The sequence below is a fragment of the Peromyscus californicus genome, unplaced genomic scaffold (genome assembly GCF_007827085.1).
Source record: "Peromyscus californicus insignis strain IS unplaced genomic scaffold, ASM782708v3 Scaffold_6__1_contigs__length_162567912, whole genome shotgun sequence".
Taxonomy (NCBI): Eukaryota; Metazoa; Chordata; class Mammalia; order Rodentia; family Cricetidae; genus Peromyscus; species Peromyscus californicus.
This window is the reverse complement of record NW_026294584.1, coordinates 58,230,279-58,253,096: the sequence shown is the minus strand read 5'-3', so window position 1 is coordinate 58,253,096 and position 22,818 is coordinate 58,230,279. Positions and strand designations below refer to the sequence as shown.

General features: G+C 37.2%; 1 protein-coding gene across 1 annotated transcript in view; it reads right to left on the bottom strand.

The window, feature by feature from the left end:
- Cntnap2 (contactin associated protein 2) overlaps window positions 1-22,818 on the bottom strand; it is a 1,578,963-nt gene that overhangs the window by 767,396 nt on the left and 788,749 nt on the right. The window contains exon 4 of the mRNA XM_052721500.1: window positions 5,948-6,095. Within this exon, the coding sequence (XP_052577460.1) occupies window positions 5,948-6,095 (148 nt within the window). The remainder of the gene's footprint in view (window positions 1-5,947; window positions 6,096-22,818) is intronic.

The window sequence follows — 22,818 nt, the reverse complement described above, 5'->3', positions numbered from 1 at the left end:
TCCCAGACAAGCCTTCAAGGCATTTTAGGAGGATGAAAGAATGCATTTCTCTCTTCCACAGGAGTACTCTAGGCTACAGTCATCCTTGCTGAGACCTGGGAGCACACAGAATTTCTACCTACTAATAGAGGCAAGTGGGAGGGTAAGTGTGATCTATGTTCCCCAGACTGCCTTTTCTGCTCGAAGGCAAAGGCAGTCCTCCAGAGAACAGGAGTTTCAGGTACAGCAGAGTCATCTAAGGCTCCATTCTAGTTCAGATTTCAGTATTCATTTAAACAGTAGTAACTTCTGGAAAGTTAATCACCAATGTGTCACACATTGTTTCCTTACAATGAATGTACTTCACATCTTTCAAATGTGAAATGAATGTTATTTCAGGTTTTTAAAAAACAGGCAGCAAAGAATGTGATCTGTACCTTGGGTGTGTTCAGAGGAGTAGGTAGTCATTACCTGTTAGACAGCAAAGAGTTCCTAGGATTATTAAGTTGTTTTCCAAACAAAGGAAAAATGCTCAGAGGCATCATTTAAAAAAATTAAAAAATAACAGTTACAGGTTATATGGATCACAAACCAGCATGGAAGGAAAATATCAAGAAGTAGATGGCTTTGTTCTTCCAACTGCTCACTCTAACTTACAGCCAGTAGTCATATTATTTAAATTCAAACCTCAAAGGATTTTAAACAATTGCAAAGTTAACTATTTCAATTGTCATAGTTGTCATAGTTGGATGTTGAGTTCTTTGGTAAATAGTTGTGGCTAGTCCCTAAAGCAGGGAGGGAACAAATTCAGGATGTTGGATGGCACTGCTCTAGAGTTTATTCTTTTAAAGATTGATTTGTTACAATCATTTTAATTCGAGCATTGCTTTATTGTTTGTTCTATAAAAAAATCGCAAACTTTGTTTATTGTTTCTTTACTGTTCTGAGAGACAGGAGTCACCAATTAGTCTTGGGGGATGAAATCAAGGTGTGGGCAAGGCCACACTCCGTGGAAGGAGTTGAGCTGGTAGCTTTTTTTTTTTTTTTTTTTGCAGCTTTTGATCTTTGCAGCATTCCTTGATAGGCAACCACCTCACTCTCATTCTGGCCTCAGGGGCCACAGGGCTTCCTCTGCCTCTGCCTGTGTAATCTCCCTCACCTGAGCTTTCTTAAAGGTGATGAGAGTAACCTAAGGAAAGGGAGTGTTCACCTGGATAACACATGCTACATTCCTTATGCCAAGACTGTTTATCCCATCTGCAAATTTCTTTTGGGATCTAAGAATCAGGTTCTAATGCCTTTAAGGGCCACTGAACAAATAATTATAATGCTATTTTTTAATTTGTATTTATTTAATTTTATGTTTCCACTTATCGTATACCGCACTGATATCTATTGGCATAAATGTTAACATTCATTATGTTTGCTCCATGGAAGGCTTCTCCTAGGAAAGTCTGGCCTCCTGTTTTGCTTCAGCTATTTCTTCTTCCTGTCTTGTGATTGTCAAAGCCCAGTTGTGACAGAAAATCCCCAGAGGAACCCAACTCTATATCTTACAATTCGACTTGCTACACTCGTCGAACGTGTTGTCATATTTAAGCTGCGACTGAGAAGAGTCTTTCACTGTGGATTCTTAAATGACCTCATTTATAATACATAGTTTAAAATGATTACTTCTAAAGAAAAACATATTAAAAATGGGATATGTCTAGAGATCATAATGAAAGCTGTATGGGAGACAGAGAGAGAGAGAGAGCAAATGAGAGAGAAAAATTGTTTTAAATGACTTTTTAAATAAATAAATAAAAACATACACACATACATACATACATACATACATTCATACATACATACATACATAAATAAGGGCTGCACCCAGAAGTATGAGCACATTTTTTAATAAACACTTCAAAATAAAATAAAGGCAACAGTGGTGGTCCACAGTACTAACCTCTCTAAAATATCAGGAAAATCATCATCAAAACTAAATGAGATATTATGAACATGTACTAAGAATTTAAAATTAATTTAAAAAAGCCTGGATTTGTAGAGAAATAGCAATTCTCACAGAGCTTGTGAAGATGTAAATATAAACCACTTTATAAATACTTTAGTTTTTTTGCCCAAAGTTGAGCACACACACACATACATACACACACACACACACACACACACACACACACACACACACACACTATACACATCAGTATGATACCATGCCCTCTATTGTATGTTCTTTACTGAGGAGGTATGAGTAAGCATCTCTTCACAACAGATAAGGAAATGAGGACATACTAAAATGATAACTCTACCCAAGTCTAACTTGGAGAACTCATGAATTTAACTGAGTATAATATGATCAACTTAAAGGCAGAAACAGCAATGAAGAAGGGTCTCTCTCTCTCTCTCTTTCTCTCTCTCTCCCACAGCCCATGCTAATAGCTTGTGTATACTCTGGAGTAGAAAAGCCCAATGCACAAAAGTACTGCCTACTTTATCTCCCACTTTCAACAGGAATACAAGTGGAAGAAATCTTGGGAGGGTCTCATACAGGTAATTATATCTGTTTAGAAGTCAAGATAGTAAGAGCCATTTCACACCTAGAGGGCAGAGTTCCACAACTTTCTATATCTACACCATCAGAAACACTAACAGCCACTCTAAAACAAACAAATAACAAAAACACTAAGCACAACGCAATGTTTATCCATTTGCATATTTGTTTATATAATAGAATAAGAGTAAAGAATTAATATTTCAAAAATATGGCTATTTCTAACAAAGATTTTAATAAAATAAACCAGTTGGATGATGCTCTGTCTCCTGTGTCCCTGAACACCATAACACATAGTGGGAAGGACCTTAATTTATGTTGAGGTTCTGTGTGGGCTTCTCCCAAAGATCTAACTCATCTCCTTGAAATGCTACATACTTCCAATAAGCTAAATCTATCTTTCTTTATATTATATATGGAACATATATATATATATATATATATATATATATGTGTGTGTGTGTGTGTGTGTGTGTGTGTATAATATGATGATCAAATAAAATTAATGTATGAACATTTAGATAATTCCCATGGCCACTTTCTTGCATTCTTAAGAATTTGTCTGTGAACTAAGATATTATTTCATTATCTCCACAGCTACAGCTTGCAAGAGTCTTTGCAACTAAATCCTCACAGACATGAAAGCTTTACATATTCTTTATTATAAAATATTAAGTGTTCCATTAATTTTAAGAAGCCTTCTCAAAAAAGGAAGTTTGCACTTTATGGTTATAGTGACTATTTATGTTTATGGATCTGTAAGAAATGATAGGGGAAAGTTTAATGGGCTGTTTCTTGCAGAAAACTCATTCCCCTCCCTGTCCATTCCCAACATTTTCCCTCCTCTGTGCAATTGGCAGAATAGGAAAAACATTTCCTGGGATGACAGGAAAATATAATACTGGAGATTTAATGTTATGAAGCCAGTGTTTGCAGATAGAATTTATATTATCTAGCAGCTTCAAAAATGTAGCAATCTTTAAAGTGACTTTGTGTTGGCATGAATTCACAAAGAAAATAAGTGAGGACATATCTTCTTTAAAAGAATCCATCATCAAGTTTGACCCGAAGGAACTTCTACAGATAGAGTTTTGATGTGGTTGAGGTCTTATGTAGGCAGAAGATGTAAATACAAATACAGATAGATAAGAAGGCCCAGAGGAAAGGTAAAGAGGAGGCAATGGAGAAAGATAGGAAAGGAAGAGAAGAGGGCAGAAGAGATAGAGAAATATATTAGTCTCCTATCTTTTATCTGATTTTTGATTTCTACAGATTTAGTGCCCCATGGTCAACTACTTCCCAAAATATTCAATATTAAATTACAGAAATGAAAACAAAACTTCTGAAGTTTAAACATCTTTAATTACAGCATATTGTTTATTGTTCTGTTTGATTAGTATTGAAAATCCCTTACCATACCTAATTTATAAATAAAGCTTTATCACAGATATGTGTGCATAGTAAACAGCACTGTATTTAGGATTCAACATTGCTGCACTTTTAGGCACCTACTGACACTCCTGCTGAAAACCTTGGACAAGGGTGGCAAGCAGAAAAAAACAGAGAGCAGCCTTCCACTCCCCAAAACCCCATGCTGGAGCCATTAGATTTAGGTGTGACATAGTTAAGCACTTTTTAAAGAGGGGGATGAAAGCACAATTAAATTAAAAGGAAACTTTTAATGTAAAATTAAACTTACGAAAATGTAAAATACAAGTGACATCACTACCCAGTGGTGGAGGCCAGCAGGCTGGCTCAGCAGGTAAAGGCCCTTGCCACCAAGCCTGATGATCTAAGATCTTCATGACCATATGACAGAAGGAAAGCACCGACTTCAAATAGTTGTCCTCTGACTACATACATAACCTGGACACACACATGCTTATACACATAAATAAATAAAAATTTAAAAACCTTAAAAATTCCAGTTGTTGACTTCTAAAGAGAGCCAAAGTGAGCCAAAGGAAGCCTTCAAAATTGATCTAAGCCCTTCATCCAAAGCCAGAAGGGTGGATGGTGGGTAGGTCACGTGTGAGTTCTCACTACTTCAGTGTAGTGAGCAAAATCACCCTCTACCTCCGTCACTTAATGCACTCTTTTTAAAATAACTTTTTTTGACACAAGGTCTTATTCATCTCAGATCATGATGGTCGCAACCTAACCACGCAACTGAGGATGACTTTAAACTTCGGTTTTCCTACCTCTAAGTGCCTCGTGCTCTGATTATAGTCATCAACCACCACATCTAGACATGAGGTGCTGAGAACAGAACTCGGGACTTGGTGAAGGCTTGGCTCGCCAGCACTCAGTTAACGTATATTTTAAATAAATGTTATAAATTTATATCTTAAAAATAGGGACAACAACCCAGTCTATATACATGCAGGTGTGTGTGTGTGTGTGTGTGTGTGTGTGTGTGTGTGTGTGTGTGTGTGTGAGAGAGAGAGAGAGCGAGAGAGAGAGAGAGAGAGAGAGAGAGAGAGAGAGAGAGAGAGAGAGAGAGAGAGAGAGAGAGAGAGAGAGAAAGCTCATTTTTTTATTATTTTTTTTTATTTGGCAATACAATTCAGTTCTGCATATCAGCCGCGGATTCCCTTGTTCTCCCCCCTCCTGCCCCCCTCACCTTAACCCCAGCCCACCCCCCATTCCCACCTCCTCCAGGGCAAAGCTCCCCTGCAGACTGAGATCAACCTGGTAGACTCCATTCAGGCAGGTCCAGTCCCCTACTCGCAGGCCAAGCCAAGCGACCCTGCATAGGCCCCAGGTTTCAAACAGCCAACTCATGCAATGAGCACAGGACCTGGTCCCACTGCCTGGATGCCTCCCAAACAGATCAAGCCAATCAACTGTCTCACCCATTCAGAGGGCCTGATCCAGTTGGGGACCCCTCAGCCATTGGTTCATAGTTCATGTGTTTCCATTCGTTTGGCTATTTGTCTCTGTGCTTTATCCAACCTTGGTCTCAACAATTCTCCCTCATATAAACCCTCCTCTTTCTCGCTAATTGGACTCCCAGAGCTCCACCCGGGGCCTAGCCATGGATCTCTGCATCCAGATCCCTCAGTCTTTGGATGGGGTTTCTAGCACGTCAGTTAGGGTGTTTGGCCATCCCATCACCAGATTAGGTCAGTTCAGGCTGTCTCTCGACCATTGCCAGCAGTCTGTTGTGGGGGTATCTTTGTGGATTTCTGTGGGCCTCTCTAGCACTTTGCTTCTTCCTATTCTCATGTGGTCTTCATTTATCATGGTCTCCTATTCCTTGTTCTCCCTCTCTGTTGTTGATCCAGCTGGGATCTCCTGCTCCCCCAGAGAGAGCTCATTTTTAAAGAGTGTAAGCAACTTAAAAAAAAAAGGTTTGCTATTTCAACAAAGTTGGCCCATGACACGATTGTAAACTTGACACTTGGCACTCACAGTAAGAGCAGCCGTAGACTTCTGCACGCAGTCCTATGTGGCCTTCTCCATTCCAGTCGAGGGGTACGATGCGGACATAACGGGCAACAATGGCATGCTGCAGGTCATGCCGGACCACACTATCAGAATTGACATTTCCAGGAAAAGCCTGCAAAGAGAAATGCATTTTAGAACCCATGAAGAACACCACCGTGGCAAAGGTATATTTTCTTCTCCAGTGATGAAGTTTCATTTTCTCACATCAGAAACAAAATGAAAATAAGGTTTTTTGTTTCTTTCTTTTAAAAATTCACTGTTTCGGTGCTTTGGGGAGATAACTACATAGGTAAAACACTTGCCATGCAAGCTGAGGATTGAAGATTGGGTCCTAGAACTCTTGCAAAAGTTAGCAGATGTGGGGGCCTACAGGAATCGCAGCACTCCAGAGAGATAGGATCCTCAGGGCAAGCTAGCTAGCTTGACTAGTAGAAGAGGCAAACTCCTAGTCCTGTGAGAACCTGCCACAGGAAATAAAGTGGAAAGTAATGGACAAAGAGACCAAGAATCTATGTGGGGCTTCAACACATGTACACACATGTGACCTCACATATACAGACATGCACATGCAACACACACTTTTACATTTGTGGGGGAAAGAAAAGCAAAAAAAAAATACTATTTTAAGTGAAAAATTGGCCAGAATAACCAGATATCTCTTTATACACAAAAATATCTTCCCAAAGAGCTACTGTAGGCTTTATTGTCATTTCATATGACAGCTGTCAGGGATAGGAGAACCAGGTGCATCTGTGGTGACAGTCTACATCTGGGAAAGCCAGAAACCCCTAAGAGTAGCCCTTGGGTGGTTTGGTTATTTGGGATACCCTTCAGTTTCTTTGCTAAACAACTGGAAGAGTATTGGGTAACACAAATATGTCTGAAAGCATGGAGAATGAAGGTCTACCGATACTGAATTTAGGAGTTCACCATCTGCTGGAAAATTTGAGAAGTGTAGGGTGTCCAGCTCACCAAAGGGTAGTGTAGCATTTCCTAAAGGTTAATCAATATAATGATTCACTACAATATAACACTCAGCACTTCTCTTCAAATCCAAGCATGCTTTGAGATTTAAGACATGATCCTAACTGAAGTTTTGTTTTTTCTTTCTTCTTTTTGTTGAAAAGCGATTGGTTTTTTTCATACAATACATTCAGACTATGGTTTCTCTTCCCACAACTGCTTCCAGCTCCTTCCCACCTCCTCACACAGCGCAATCCATATCCTTTCTTTCTTGCCTCTATTAAAAAATAAACAGGCATCTAAACAAATAATAAAATTAAATAAAAACAAATCAGAGTAGGACAAAACAAAATAACAGGAAAAAAAAAAAAGAGCCAAAGAAAAAGCACCAGAGACACACACATTTGCACACACAGAAACCTGAAATTTTAATCACCGCAGAGAGGGGTAGGCAGGCCTTCCCATTCATGTTGTAAACCATCCAAAGTGGTAAATATATCTCAATATAGTAGTATTTTTAAAATGTAAAATACAGAGAGAAGTGAAGCCAAGAATTTAACAAAATAACCCAATATTTATATAATACGTTGTTATTTAGAGATTTTGTACGTTCTGCATTGTTGTGCCCTACAGAAAACTAATTTTTCTAAGTATTCTATTTTCTCTGGTCAACGTTTGGACTCACAGAGATGAAATGTGATAACTGGATGTTTAACTCCGAGGCAAGGGAAACGAGGGCGAAGTCCATCTATTTACTTTATTTGAAAATTATATTTTCAGATAGAAATAAATGCATTTTCTACTTAGGCACAATACATTTTATTTTGATATTATACACTTGAATACAAAAATTGAAAGTCTTATTGAGACTTTCTGTCTCCCTCACTGCCATTATTGAATTGATATCTGTCTTGTCCTCCAGATGATCCATTTTACTTGTGTATTTTACTTTTCATTTTTGTTTCCACAAATTGTTGACATGATCAATATTTTCTCTTTTGACTCATTTTTTTTAACAAATATGCTTCTATTGTGACCATTGGTACCAATATCACCTCCATCATTTTGTTATAAGCAATTTAAGTCTGAATGGCCTTGTTGACTAAAATGTAGACTGCCCATCAGAGCTTGTACTGCTTTGTAATTAAACTGCCATTGGCCTTGGAAAGTTGCTCTAAGATAATTTCATTCTTTCTCTGATTGCAGTTTTTCACATAACTATAAAAAAAGGAAGAAATAAGACACAGACAAATTTTTTTACAAAAATATTAAGATTTGGAAGTCTGCTTCAAACATTGAAAAAAGCTTAAAGCTTTAACCTATAAAATAATGCCATTTAAAATTCAACCTTCATCTGAACAGATACTATATAATAATAAGAGCTTTCCAGAGGCTCGAAAACACCAGCCAAATTTATCAGTAAAGACTAAAATAAAAAAATCAATTTACAGCAACCTGTTGGTTGTATGCTACTGCTATTGCTTTTCTTCTGTTGGCTGTGATTTGTATGTTTGCACAGGGTAGGCTATTTTTACTATTATTATTTTGGTTAACACAGCAGTCATGTAACTCACAGTGCTTTATAATCAGTAACTAGCAACATAATGCAATACTTAATTTTGCTGTTACTCTTAGACTGACAACCCTATCAATTGCACAAACACAGAGAAAAGATAATTTTTCAGCTACATTGTAAGTCCCTCACAAGATTAACTTTAAACTAATCAATAGCACTGAAGTTTTTTTAATAATAAAAAAATTTTCCATGTACACTAATTATTCCTATCGCTCACATGGTAATTCAGATAATCCAAGATGAGAAGCAAACATTTCCATAAAGTGCCATATAATATGTGTTCTAGGTTTAGTGTTCGGCACATTTCTCTGTCTTATGCTCTTTGCACTTTAACAGCAACTTATGAAATGCATAACCTGTCCTTTCTTGTCTTGCAAACAGTAAAATTAAGAGTAGACCACAGTTGGCTGCTGTGGTGGCTACATTTTACCAGTTTCTCTCATTGGATGATTTTGTTTTCCTTTTGTGGGGTGGTGTTAAAAGCAATCTGGGGCTGGGTGCATGTTTGGCGGGTGCTGTAGCAATGAATTATGTCATCACCCTCCTAAGAGACTCAACCAGTAAAGTGCGTGCTGCATTCAGACAGGATCCCAAAGTCGATCTTCAGCAGACTTTGTCACTACTTGGCATTTAAAAGTCAGTAAACTTAGAGAAAGAGTTTTAAACCATTGACGCGTGTAACTCATTAGCCTGAAGATTTAGACTAGTGCTCTGTGTGGTATGTGTGAATTAACGTTTCCCCTCAAATGCACTACCATGGGGTCTGAAATATGACTTGTAACATATTTTATGAATAGAATAAGTATATTTAGTCCTCATAAAACTTCCATAACTTTTTAAAGAGACTTTACAGAAAACACCATAACATACCCAGCAAACTAATGAGACGTTGTATCTTAAAGATTTTGCTTAACTAAAATTGAGCCTAAAACCCATAGCCTTTGTGTAAATTGGCATGGATAGACATCTCAACGTTACTGAGAGCAGTGATCTTAGGAAATTGCAAGGGGAACACAATAACATCAAACATGTGTGCTTCCTGATGTGGGCGACAGTGTGCCAGTTGAAGACATCTCTACTTCAGTAGAGACAGTGTCTATTTTTCACTTTGATACTATAAACTGTGACCACTATGATCATTTCGCCTGTAATTCTATTTATTTGTGGTTTTATTTTTACTTCTCCATTCGAACAACTTATATCTAAATTGAAAAATGGATTTGCCATTTTGTAGCATCACTATGAGTTCTCAAGTTATTCTTGCTGAGGCAGACATATAGAATGTCATTCTTTGTGTGTTGTACATCTTGGTCACTCTTTCTGGCCTCTTACCCTGCAATCCCTCTGTACTCATTGTTTTTATCCAGCAGGTTACACACATGCTGACAGTACTTTATGACTATAGGTATATTCCCTGACCACACTTCTCAAATCCCAGCTATACTAAGGGTACCTCATGGAATTCTAGACTATACCTATTTGGTCCCTATGCATTGGATTCCTCAAGTACAAGGGGCCAGTGGTCAACCACTACCTATTTACTTCTTCATGAAGTGAAAGAATAAAGCTCTGCATGCACCAAATTGTAGCCATTTATATATACATTCTTGTTATTTCTATTCTCTGTTTATAGTTAATAAGCCATATGCTTGATAATATCCTACAAGAAAAAAATAGATCATGCTAGTCTGTCTCAAGAAGACACTAGGGTAATGAATAAAAATTTCCTAGAGTTATGAGGTTGTCATTATAATTATGCAAAGTAGCTAGAAATCACAGGACTGTGGGAGAAATGGAAATGATCGTACAAAATTCAAAGGAGACACACTAGCAGTAAAACAAAAGTTAACTCTCTCGTCCATCAAATCCAGCAGGTTCATATTGGACAGTCAGTGGAAGTTTGCTGAAAATACATATTTGGTTCATGAACCAATGCAAATGTGAGACAAAGGTCAAGAGTTTTACCAGCTTGTGAGAGGCAACACTTTCTTTGGGAACTTCCAGTCTTGACTTGGTTGAATATACCTCTTCCTCTTAATTTTCTCAGCACTATTCAAGTACTTTAACATTATTTTACTAGATGATTAACTTTGCCTTTCCTTGAGTCTAAGAACAAGGATTTACCCCTGGCTTCTTGCATTCAGAGTAATATTGGCAATATTTCCCTGTGAAGTTTGTGCATTGATACTTTGTTTCACTGAGTAATATTTTATTGTACAACCAAAAGAAAATTTGAATATTTTACATAGTACATAAAGCTGTGTCCATCATGATAAAAATGAGTTTAAAAACTGCTAGTTGATCCATGGTGAAGTCAGGGGTCAATAAGTAACTTCTCAGTTGGAAGGTGATAAATTACCACAGAGTAGATAGGGAAAGTGGGACCCAATCAAGGAGGATATTAGAGATATAAGAGAATTCTTGAGTTTTGAATGTAATTAAATGTATGATACTTGGTTAAAGCAGTTCTCTATATGCTAATTTAAGAACAAATATATTAAAAACAAAAAACTGAATGTGTGTGAGAGCATACAAGCATGTGTGTTTGTGTGTGTGTGTGTGTGTGTGTGTGTGTGTGTGTGTGTGTGTGTGTGTGTCTATGTGTCTGTGTCTGTACAGCTTTAACATCCCTTCTCTGCTCTCTGCTATAAAATGGGATTCCTCCTATAGTAAACACATAGAGTCAGTTGAAGGATCCAACTTATCTTTTAACATAAAATTCAACCAGTTTCCTAAAGGCTAACCCTCCTGGCACTAAGCCCAAGGCGAAATTTCTCAGCTTCTTATGCAAAAGAAATGATTCTGCACTAGGAACAGAGTGTTCAATAACACTGGTATAAAAAGATAGCAAACAATTGCACAGGGAGTTTCTCTGAGTTTCCCTCAGTGAAGCCCCATGGAAAAGGCCAAAACTTTTTTCAGGAACCACAGATTTACAGTTTAACTAAAATGTTCAGTGCAGGACTGCTGCTCCCTTCTGACTGGATCTCGGATGTACTTACATGGCAATTTGTTCACTTTTCAACTGAAACTAGTCTTAAGCATCTCAGGGAAGGGTTGGAGCATGTCTTCAGGGTATGCTTTGTAAACAAACGTAGCTTTTCTTGAGTTTATAAGTGTTAATGCCGTGAACATGAGAACACAGTCGTTGGAAAGGCTCTGTACTAAATCTCTCTATATATGGACAACTCAACATTCTCAGGAGCATGCAAGCAGGAAAGGGGTCAAGTATTGTTTAGGGTGAGAATTCATAATAACTAAATAAATTGCTATTTTTAAATTTTTTATTCCCAAAACATACAATCATTCTTTTGAATACCTTTATGCCACGAAATGTAAATACTTCTAATGCTAAATGTATTGACTGACAAGCATTTTGTAATGGCTTTACACTTTCTCAACTTAATATAAATATGCATTCTATTTTATATGAGCATATCATTTACTACTTTTTATTTTCAATTGCATGATTAATATCTAGTAATGGTTTTAGAGATATCTAGTGAGGCAAAATAATATTTCCTGGGTCTTCAGACACTAAGCCTTCATCATATATTTGACTATCATTTTTCATGGGGGTAGGGAAGGAAATACCCCAATGTGACCGTTAAGTTACCATTCTTCCATTTTTATTAGTGTTAGTTCCTTACTGCCTTGTGCTGAAATTACTTTTGGAAAAATAGCTTAGGCTACTCTTCATTCTCTTTAAGTGTGAACCTTACCCTAATGGCTTACACTTTCATTTTTTTAAAAAGTGCTTTTGCATGCATGAATTTATGTCCTGCATGTATGTGTCTGTGTACTACCTGTGTACCATGCCCATGGAAGGTCCCTTTGGACTAGACCTGCAAACATGGTTAGTCACTGTGTAGTGCTGGGAACTGAACCTGGGTCCTCTACTAAAGCAGCCAGTGCTCTGAATTGATGAGCCCCTTCTTCAGTTTCTTACCTTTTTTTTTTGACAGAGGAAACAAATTAGTGAAGATAATACAATCACTTTTTTAAAAATTTTCTTAGGCATAGCTATTTCCACAGTTAGTCACCTTGAACCTCCCTATTTGACCTCTGATCATGTTGCTATTATCATTATTCAACAGGTCAAATGTGTCCATGGGTTACCACTAGCCACACTATTCCCTGTCCTCTTTCAAAAGTGAGATCATTTTAATTACCTTCTTTTGATTTCATTCCCTGAAGTTCTCAGAATATATTCAGTTGGAAATTCATCTATCCAGAATTCTCTCAATTTTCTCGTAGCTCAAGTTTCCTAAAGTTTTCATCTCAGTGTGTTGGTATTGTGTTCCCCGAAATATTGTGCACCCTAATAAACTTATCTGGGGTCAGAGACAGAACAGCCACAATATTAAACATAGAGGATAGGCAGTGGTAGCACACGCCTGCCTTTAATCCCAGCACTTGGGAGTCAGAGCTTGGCAGAAATCCATGTGTTCAAGGATACAGCCAAGCATGGTGACTCACACCTTTAATCCCAGAAAGCGAGCCTTTAATCCCAGGGAGTGATGGTAGAAGGCAGAAAGATATATAAGGCGTGAGGACCAGGAACAAGAAGCATTTGGCCTGGTTAAGCATTCAGGCTTTTGAGCAGCAATTCATCTGAGACCCATTCTGGATGAGGACTCAGAGGCCTCCAATCTGAGGAAACAAGACCAGTTGAGGATCTGGCAAGGTGAGGTAGCTGTGACTTATTCTGGTTCTCTGATTTTCCAGTTCACCCTAATAGCTGGCTCAGGTTTGATTTTATTAATAAGAACTTTTAAGATTCCTGTTACATCTCAGTTTACTTTTCTGAGTTTAATAACATCAAATCTAGTTAGAGTTTTAAGCATCATTGGTCATTAGGTATATTCAACTTAAAATAACCATAACTCTGGCATGAGGGTTTACAAAAATTTAACAATCAAAAATGTAAACACACTCTTGAAGATATCAAGGACTACAAAAACAATTTTCAGTAGATTCCTTGTCCACTGGCGTTTGAAATGTAAAAAGTTGCAGTCAACTTGGCAAACAGTTTGGAAGTTCCATAAACATAACCAGCAATCCCAGTAGTCATGAAAATATGAGAATCTCATTTATGTAAGACTGTGTATATGGACTTGTCTATTAGCTTCAGTGTTGATCACTCTAGAAGCATCTAGAGTGTGTGTCAACTGCCAAGTGGGTAAACCAAGTGAGTCATCTACAACTTGCTCCGTCCTGCTCTCCTTCCACATCCCCCCATTGAAGAGTGCTTCCTGCCTGCACTGTCTTCCACCATCCCACACCCTTGACACTCCTGGCTTCTCACCGTCCCCATTCTCATGTTATTTTCTTTCCTTAAAAAACTCTCTTTGCCTCAAATTTTTTAGGGAAAGCAAAATCAAGTGTCATTCATTTTAAAGTAAATCTAGAGAACCCCACTAAATTTCTTTAACCCTTTTCGATGTATTAAATTATAATATATATATATATATATATATATATATATATATATATATATATATTATTTTAATCTCCCAAACAACTTCATATGCAGCTCCCTAAGGTTGCAGGTCACACGAGCCATCTCTCTCTCCTCCAGTTAATCCCCAGCACTGATCATTTGAAACTCAAGCCCTCCTTTGTAAATTCTAAGAGCATGTGACTCTGAAAACTTGATATTCTTCATCCTTGGGGTTGTGATCTCATTTAGACTCCAGGACAAGAATGGCATGGTGGCTGCTCTCTGGTCTTCCTGATCATCTCAATCTCTGTAAAGGATCCATCACTTTAAGGCTAATATCAGGGATCAATTCCTGGAGCCCTTTCTTCAGCCATACGTTGGAGTTTGCAAAATGAGCCAGCATTTTCAGCTTTCTAGCAGTTGTCTTTGTTCGAGAAGGCAGGAAGTGTTCGGAACTGATATACAAAAGCGCAAGCCAAAAGGACTCTGTCTGTGGATCTCCAAAGCTTGTCCTCAAACCATCCTGAACAGGGGAGTGAGGATTAAGAAATAATAGATAGGAAAAACAGAGATGTAGACATGAAAGTAAAAGACAGAGGCACAGGACAGCTTCGAGAGGGCTCTGAGTCAACACCACAGCAGCCCTAAGTTTATTTCTCAGGGCCCCTTTATACCCAAAGCAAGGGGTATGGTGATATTTTATTTGTGCTGAAATGTGATTTTTATTTGTATGTTAATAAATAAAGTTGCCTGGAGATCATAGGTCAAAGCAAGCCATAAGCAGAGTCAGGCAGTGGTAGCACACACCCTTAATCTGATCACATGGGCAGGCAGAGTCACTATGTGGTCAAGAACACAGCTAAGCGTAGTGACAGGAACCTTTAATCCCAGTACCAACCATAGAGACCTGGAGGTCTGTATAGACAGGCAGTGATGAGGAAGTCATGTGGTTGGGTTTAGAGCCAATGAGAAGGCAGAACAGAAAGACAATAAAAAGACAAGTCAGACAGGAAGGAGCTCTCTCTCTCTCTGGGGAAGCTACTGCTGGTGGTAAGCTAAAGTTAGTCATGGCTCTCTGATCTCTTTGGCTATTACCTCTGTATTTGGCTCTGCATTTCTTATTCACTAAGACTGTTTAGAATATTGTCTACAAAGGGGGACAAATGACCTCTCCCTCTCCCTCTCAAGGACATCATGGTTCAAGGTACAAACAAGTATAAACACCTCCTTAGTTCTCAAGACATCTGGTAACCATGCCTTTGGCCAAACATCCTGTTATCAAACCTTAGAGACCAAAGACAAGCTTGAGCTCTCCAACCTTGAGTCAAGATGGAATCAAGGCACAAACTGGAGTCACTGGGTGTTCCCACACCTTTTCCTATTTCCTTCTCATGTTTGCTAACATTGCTATCCTCCTGGCCTCCTATGCAGGGATCTTCTACTGCATCAGCCCCCTCCTCTGCCTCAGTTGCTTCACATTGATGGGTGCCCTATGTCTCCAATACCAGCTTCCTATTCCAGAGGCCACTGAATTTTGTCAAATCCACTTTCTTCTCTTACAGCTCTCTGGTCCTCTCCTTCCATCTGGACTCTTTCTTCCTCAAGTCAGTGTTCATACAAGAGAAATCTTTCTAAATTAAAATCTCAATATGCATGAACTTAATTACTTTACCCAAAGTATAGATACTTGCCTTTGTTTACATGTTGCCAACTCAATAAGTTGGAAAGAATAATTTGCACAATTATCACCCTTTGTTTTGTTTATAGGATGCTAAATGATTCACTTAACAGATTCTTCTTAACAAATTAGCGAAATTGACTTAGCTGAACAAATATATTTGTTTTATTGGTGTCCTACAGAGACACTCGTGTTAGCTTCAGTTAGACCTGAAGTAAATAGAAAATTGCAGCTCCCAACTGACAAAAATTCTGTATTTTATTCAAACCTTTAATGCTCTCTTTTTTGAATAACAGAAGATTAAGCATCTCTTTTGCAATGTGCTTGATATTTGTATAGCTATGTCCATGCTTTCTCATGTGTATGAAATTTTTATTTTCTTTCTGAATTGAATAATTTAGAACTACAAATAGATGACCATCACTTTAACTTTGGAGCAAAATTTGTTTATCTAAGCAAGGAACTGGAAAGACGACAAAGGCAATGTTGCAGATTAGAGCTAAGTCGATCCTCTGACTTAAAGATGGGCTAAAATATTCTTCACCATAATCCTGTGTTACTTTTGTGTAAAGTTCCAGGAACATGCAGACAAGATAGATGTTGCACATTTGTAATAGTATTGTCAATTCTTGGCACTGAGATGAGGCTAATAAGCAATGGATTTTGTTAGCCAAGCACGTGGAAGTATTCTGCAAGGAAAAAAGAAATCAGAGAGTTGTTTGGAATCAGACCTTTTGAATAACTGACAATGTTAACAACCAAGTCTTAATAGCTATTGAATTATTCTAAGAATAAAATGACTCTATACATCTATTTTATTCGACTTGGCTTTGGAAAAATATTCTATGGAAGCATACAAGGAGTCAGTACTACCCTGGCATCATCCTGAGAAGAGATAAAAAGAAAACCAAATAAAGCCTTTTATAGAAAGACAGCACATAACACAAATCTTATCTGAGATTACATATTGATCTCCATATTTAAATGTCACTGTAAATATGAAGAAACTATTTTATGTATGTAATTATAAGACTTATATAAATCTTTTATTATTTATTTATGTGTGCATGCATGCATGCCTCTGTGTGTGTGTGTGTGTGTGTGTGTGTGTGTGTTGTGTGTGTGTGTGTAGCTTTTTTGAGACAGGGTTTCTCTGTGTAAAAGTCCTGGCTATCCTGTAACTCACTTTGTGGACCAGGTTGGGTTAAACTCGTTGAGGTCTGCCTGCCTCTGCCTCCCAGGTGCTGAGAGTACTGGTGTACGTACAGTATGAAAGGCTGAGCAACATAAATGGTTTCTTGCAATACTGAAATCTGCATGGTAAAGGTTTTTTCCAGTGAGGTAAAATTTCTAATCAAATGTTGACAGAAGTGGTGAGGTAAAACATATATAAAATCAAACACTTCCCCTGCAGTGTGTGATGGTGCCCTAAAGTTGAATGCCATGCTAAGGACCTGAAAGTCATACTTTATTATGCCATTGTTAATCAAAGGATGAGGAGCACAGCATTTTGCACCACAGCATTCAGGCATGAAATGCTTTTCTTTAAACTATCTCTGAAACCTGAATACATGGCATGAATAACTAAATTTCAAAGGCCGACAAGTTTTTACACTCTATTATAAAGAGTAAAAGTATAGTGTAGTGACATCCTAAGTGACCATCACTGTGATATCTGATAAATATGAAGTAATAATGTACTTTCCTGAGAAAATGAATGTACATCCAGTGCAGTCCTTGAACAGTTTCTCGATGTAAAGAACAAATAGATAGGCTATACAAAAATGATCAAATAATGGTATAATCTTTATAAATACTTTGTTCTTAATAGAATTATAAGTTTATTGTGTTATTATATTTTTTTAAGTGTGGAAATCTAAAACAGGGCTTTGAGCAAGCTAGACTTATGCTCTGTGACAGACTAATCTCCAGCCTACCATGTCTTTTCTTGATTACAAACTCTTCTGCCATGCACATATGTACATTACTAATCAAACTCAATGAGTTGTTTTTTTAAGTAGAAAATAAAGGAAGGTGAGACCATGAAGAGGATTGGGAAGGAGGTGGAGGGTGAGAGTGATGGTTGAATATAAACATGTTGTAGTCATGAAATTCTCAAAGAATAATAAATAAAATAAAGAGAAATGGGTTAACAAAATAAACTCCCAGAGAGATTTTTGACATACAGAACAATATAAATATTAATTATGTACATACATGAACTGTAGACCTAAACTTTTATGTACACCAAAAGTTCAGGTCATTGGGGGAACTTTTGCCATAAAAATGTGGCTGTACTTCATGTGATTGTTTCAGAGTGACTGCCTGTGGATGTTGGGGACAGCTGTCTAAATGTGTAGTTCTGGAGTAGCATACTTGTTAATGCTGAGGACAGATCTAGAGGTCATTGTAGATTATGTCTGGCAGGCAATGGCTCACTGAGCTGTTACAGTGAAGGCAGAAAAAGGAATGGAATTTTCGGCTTTATCTCTCTGTAGTGAAGTGTGCTATCTGGGTTACTGTTATAGTCAGCAAACCGCAACCAAGAAAGAGTATAACCCAATCTATATAGGACCTCCAGAGAAGCCCCCAAAGGTTAGGAAACTATAGAATCTTCCTATAATGAACAGTTTATGAATTTCAATTAAAGATGAAAAAACATCGGTACACAGCCACATACATTCATTAATAAATCAATATTAAGTGCCCTCTATGATATACTGGAGAGTTCTTTCCTCCATATGTTGAAACATGAGATGTGTTTGATAAAAGAAAACTGTTGTCAGATTTTATGATACATGTAGCTCAGAAGAAGAACATAACTTCATGTGTTAGAAGCAATATTAAGGGTGATAAAAAGTAAGCAGAGATAAGGTCAACTTGGCAAGTAAATATGCATGTGTGTATATCTGTGTGCATATACATATATAGTATATAGACTTTGGATTGCTCTGTGTGTGTGTAAAATTATATATATATATATATGTGTATATATAATTGCAAAGTGGATTGTACTAATGGTTATAGGTGGAAAGAAGAATGTGTTTTTGTTTTAGGGGTATCATGAGTTGAAGAAACCTGTATACAGTTTTCTGAACCCCACTTCACTGTGAGCTGTAACATATTCATGTGCATAAAGCAAGATAATTGATATAGCAGTAGTGACTTCAGAAAACATGCATATCAAGAGACATCATTGCCCTATTGTGTTTTATATCCATCATGGTGGTCATAGTCTAAAATACACATGTCATTTAAGCTTCAGCTAAAATTAAGAATAAAACACATATGTATAAACCTTCTTCAATAATAATCATATCTTGTACTTAGGGAACTCTGACTACTACTACCACAAGGTGGTAGTGACAACCTTGTTTCCAACCTTGTTTGGAAAAACTAGTGCTGATGACACAGTACTCTGGTGTTGTGGACAATGAGAGATGTACTTGTGCTATGTGCTCGCTACATTCTCTTCAGACTCAGCCTCTTTGGATATACAAAACACAATACAGTGGGGGTGTAACATTATGCATCAGTTAGATTGGCTACCTAACATCTCCAGATGACAGATTTAAGTGCATCAACTCAAATAAACAGAAGCTGTGTCTACCAGAGAACCTTGCCAAGTGGTTCTGAGGTATGAATAGTGCTCCAATAAAGCAGTTAATCACTATGGGCATGGTATAGTCTGCCCACATCTGTCACTTCAGGACAGACAGCTAGAGCGGCATTATTTTTCAATTGTACTGCTATTATCATCCTAATTAACCATTTATTTGAACTCCAGTTTCACATTGTTTGAGTTAAGTCTACAGAGTAACAGAGAATATTCTAAAGTAGATAACATAAATCTTCAAAAACAGTTCATGTACATATGTACATGTAATTTCATTTATATTTATTTTTATTTTGTGTGTATAATGTGTTTGTGCATTGTGTGTGCATTACGTACTTATTAGCATAGGTATGCACATATACACATGCATGTTGAAGCCAGAGGTCAATGTTGGTAATTAAAATGTAATTATTAGCATATTACATTTTAAGACAGGTTCTCTTGGTGAGCCTGAAGTGCATCATGTTGGCTAGACTGGCTGGCCAATGAACTTGAAAGAGCCACCTGTCTCCACCTGACCCTTGCCTGTTGGGTTACAAGTGCAAAAAAATGAAACCACACCCAACATGTGGATTTTATGGCTCCAGGGATCGGAAATCAGGTTCTTATGCTTCTTTCCTGGAACCTCAGTGACCAAGCCACACATCTGTCTCTATATAAGTACTTAAAAGTTTTCTGTGACTACTGAACACAGCAGGTGTGAAAAACTTTTCCTGTGATCAGAATCATCCATGACCTTCCCACTTCTATCCTTCATTCACCATCCCCCAAGCACTGTGTGTTTCAACCACACCATGCACCCCATTTATGAATTCTTATTATTTTATGTCCTATACCTAGCCATTTTCTCATTTTATTTATGATTATCAGAGCCCCCATTACTTAAACCCTAGTGATCTTTGCAGACCTACACAAACCACTATCTCCTTTTAGAAACTATTTGAATTAGATCTAATTAGCTTCATGCCTTTCCTTAAGCCTAGCATGTCCTGCTTTGCACTTCAGATTTGGCACAACTGACTTATTATTGTGTTAGATAATAACCATAACAAGTAGAGATCAATTTTAGTTGTTTCTATTCTTTCATTCTGGCCTTTTGACTTCCTTGTGATAGAGATGGCCCTTGTGTGTCAAATAAGTTAATGATGCATTTGTACATAAGATAATGCCAGTGCCATGAGAATTTTCTAATAATGGCACCTTTAGCTATTATACCTAACACATTTGAAATTTAACATTTCAGCAAATCCTTTTAGAGAAAAAAATATGTAGAAAATGATATGAGTTGTGTATGCATTGGTGCTGACTTCAACATTTTTTGGCTTTCATTGTGAATGATGTTAATTGTACTCCCAATTTGTGAGACTTCTAGGGTACAGTTTCAGAGCCTTCACAGATCTGCCTAACATTCATTCAACTGCCATATTCCTCTGCTGAGTGTTAGAAGGACCAAACCATAGAATATGGCCCAAAGGAGAAAGGATGCTATCTGAGAGAACAGGTACATTTAGAAATGGGTTTGAACACTCAGTTAAAGTAGCTACCTTGAATGAAAACATACTGGCACATTTTTAAGTACTATGAAGAATTTAAATGTAAATTTGTGAATGATGAATGAATGCTTAGTACTTCTTAGGAAGCAGATTATTATAACAATTGATAAAGATTTGCATTCACTTCTTTTTATCCTTTGGTAATGTGCTTCTGATTTATTTATTTGTTTGTTTGTTTAATGATAGGGTCTCACCATGTAACCCTGTTGTCCTGGAACTCAGGGTTGTCCTGTTTTGATCTCACAGAGATCTGCCTCTTGAGAGCTGGAATTAAAGACAAGAACGATCATGTCTGGCCAAGTGCCCTATTTTTATTGTGTATTTTTTACTCAAGAGTTAACTTTGCTTATATTCACTGAAAATAAATTATTAGTAAGGAGATAACAATAATATTGAGTTATTGAAATGACAAAACAAGATATAGCATGTCTTCAATAGATATTTATTACAAATTTACTATAATGACTTAATATCCATTACACTCTTCACTACACTCTCCAACCAGAGTCTGGTCACTTTTAGAAGGGGATGACTGTAGATCGCCACATCAAAAACGTCTTTCTCACTATCTTGACTTTGGTGTGTCATGGTTGACAAAGCGCCCGAATCTCATTTCATTGTCTTAGTGTCTTGCTATCCACACAGATGACAATTGCTTTACTTGCCTTAGACAGTCCATTTTTAAGAATGAATCCTTGAGATTGATTATTACCTTTAATTTATAAATCCAAAGGTGTTCTTAGCCATTATTTGAAGTAGTGGGATATTTTTCCCTCAAAGGTAAGTATGGATATATTCCCCATGGTTTTTTCAGTCATAAATATCTCTACGTAAAGCATGGGTGACCAAAAAACAAATTCGTTTATTTCACTTTTTCTTTTAGTGCCTTCTATTTCAAAGCTATCCCCTCAGGAGTTGGGGATGGCTCAGTGGTTGAGATCATTATCTGTTCTGGCAGAAGCACCAGTTTCAATATCTAGCACCCACAAGGTGGCTCATAACTATCTGCAGCCCCCAATTTCAGGACATCCTACACCGTCTTCAGGCCTCATGGGCATCCAGCACACATGTGGTGTTATACATACATACATACAAGCAAGAACTCACACCTAAAAACAAAACAGAAGAATCTTAAAAAAAAAAAAAAAAAAAAAAACAGAAACAAACTGTCCAAACGGTCCTCTAAAGCTCCAATGAACTTTGTAAGAACTACTAAAAACCAACATTGATTTCAACCGTAAACAATCATCTTGAGATAACATGGAATGATGGAACCAGAGAGGGCCTAATACAGGAAGAGTTGGGTAATAGCCTCTACTACTTAGAAATTTACTGCCTTGCAGAAAGAACATTGACCAGTTTTGCATTGAACTTAGCAAGCCTATGTCAACTTTCTTATTTCACCGACATATAGAATATTCTTTTATATGTTTATAATTTTTAAAAGTATTTCTTTAGTTTTGTTTTATGTATATGGATGTTTTGTCTGCATATATGACTGCATACCACATACCATGTGCATACAGCATCCAAAGAGGACAGAAGAGGATGTCAGATCCCCTGGATCTGGAGTTACTGGCAGTCACAAGCTGCCATATGAACTCCGGGAATTGAACCCAGGTCCTTTGGAAGAGCAGCCAGTGCTCTTACCTACAGAGCCATCATTTCAGTTTTGTATGTTTATTTGTATGAGCTCTAGTTTCCTGCTGATTTCCACGCTAACAATTAAATAGGAAATTAATATATGTCTACTATTTATAAAAGAATCATGTTTTTAAAAATAGGTTGGAATTTATATTTGAAAATACATGATAAAAAGAATTCTCAGAAAAAAATTAGTCTTTTTTTTACAGTTTGTTAAGTCTTTAACATTATCAAAACTGTTTTCTGAAATTTTGCATAGAAAGTGCAAATAGACATACAAGTATCTATGAAAATGTTCTCATATCACAGGGTATAATGAACTTTGAAAAATATACAAAATACATAGTGAAAAAATAAATAAT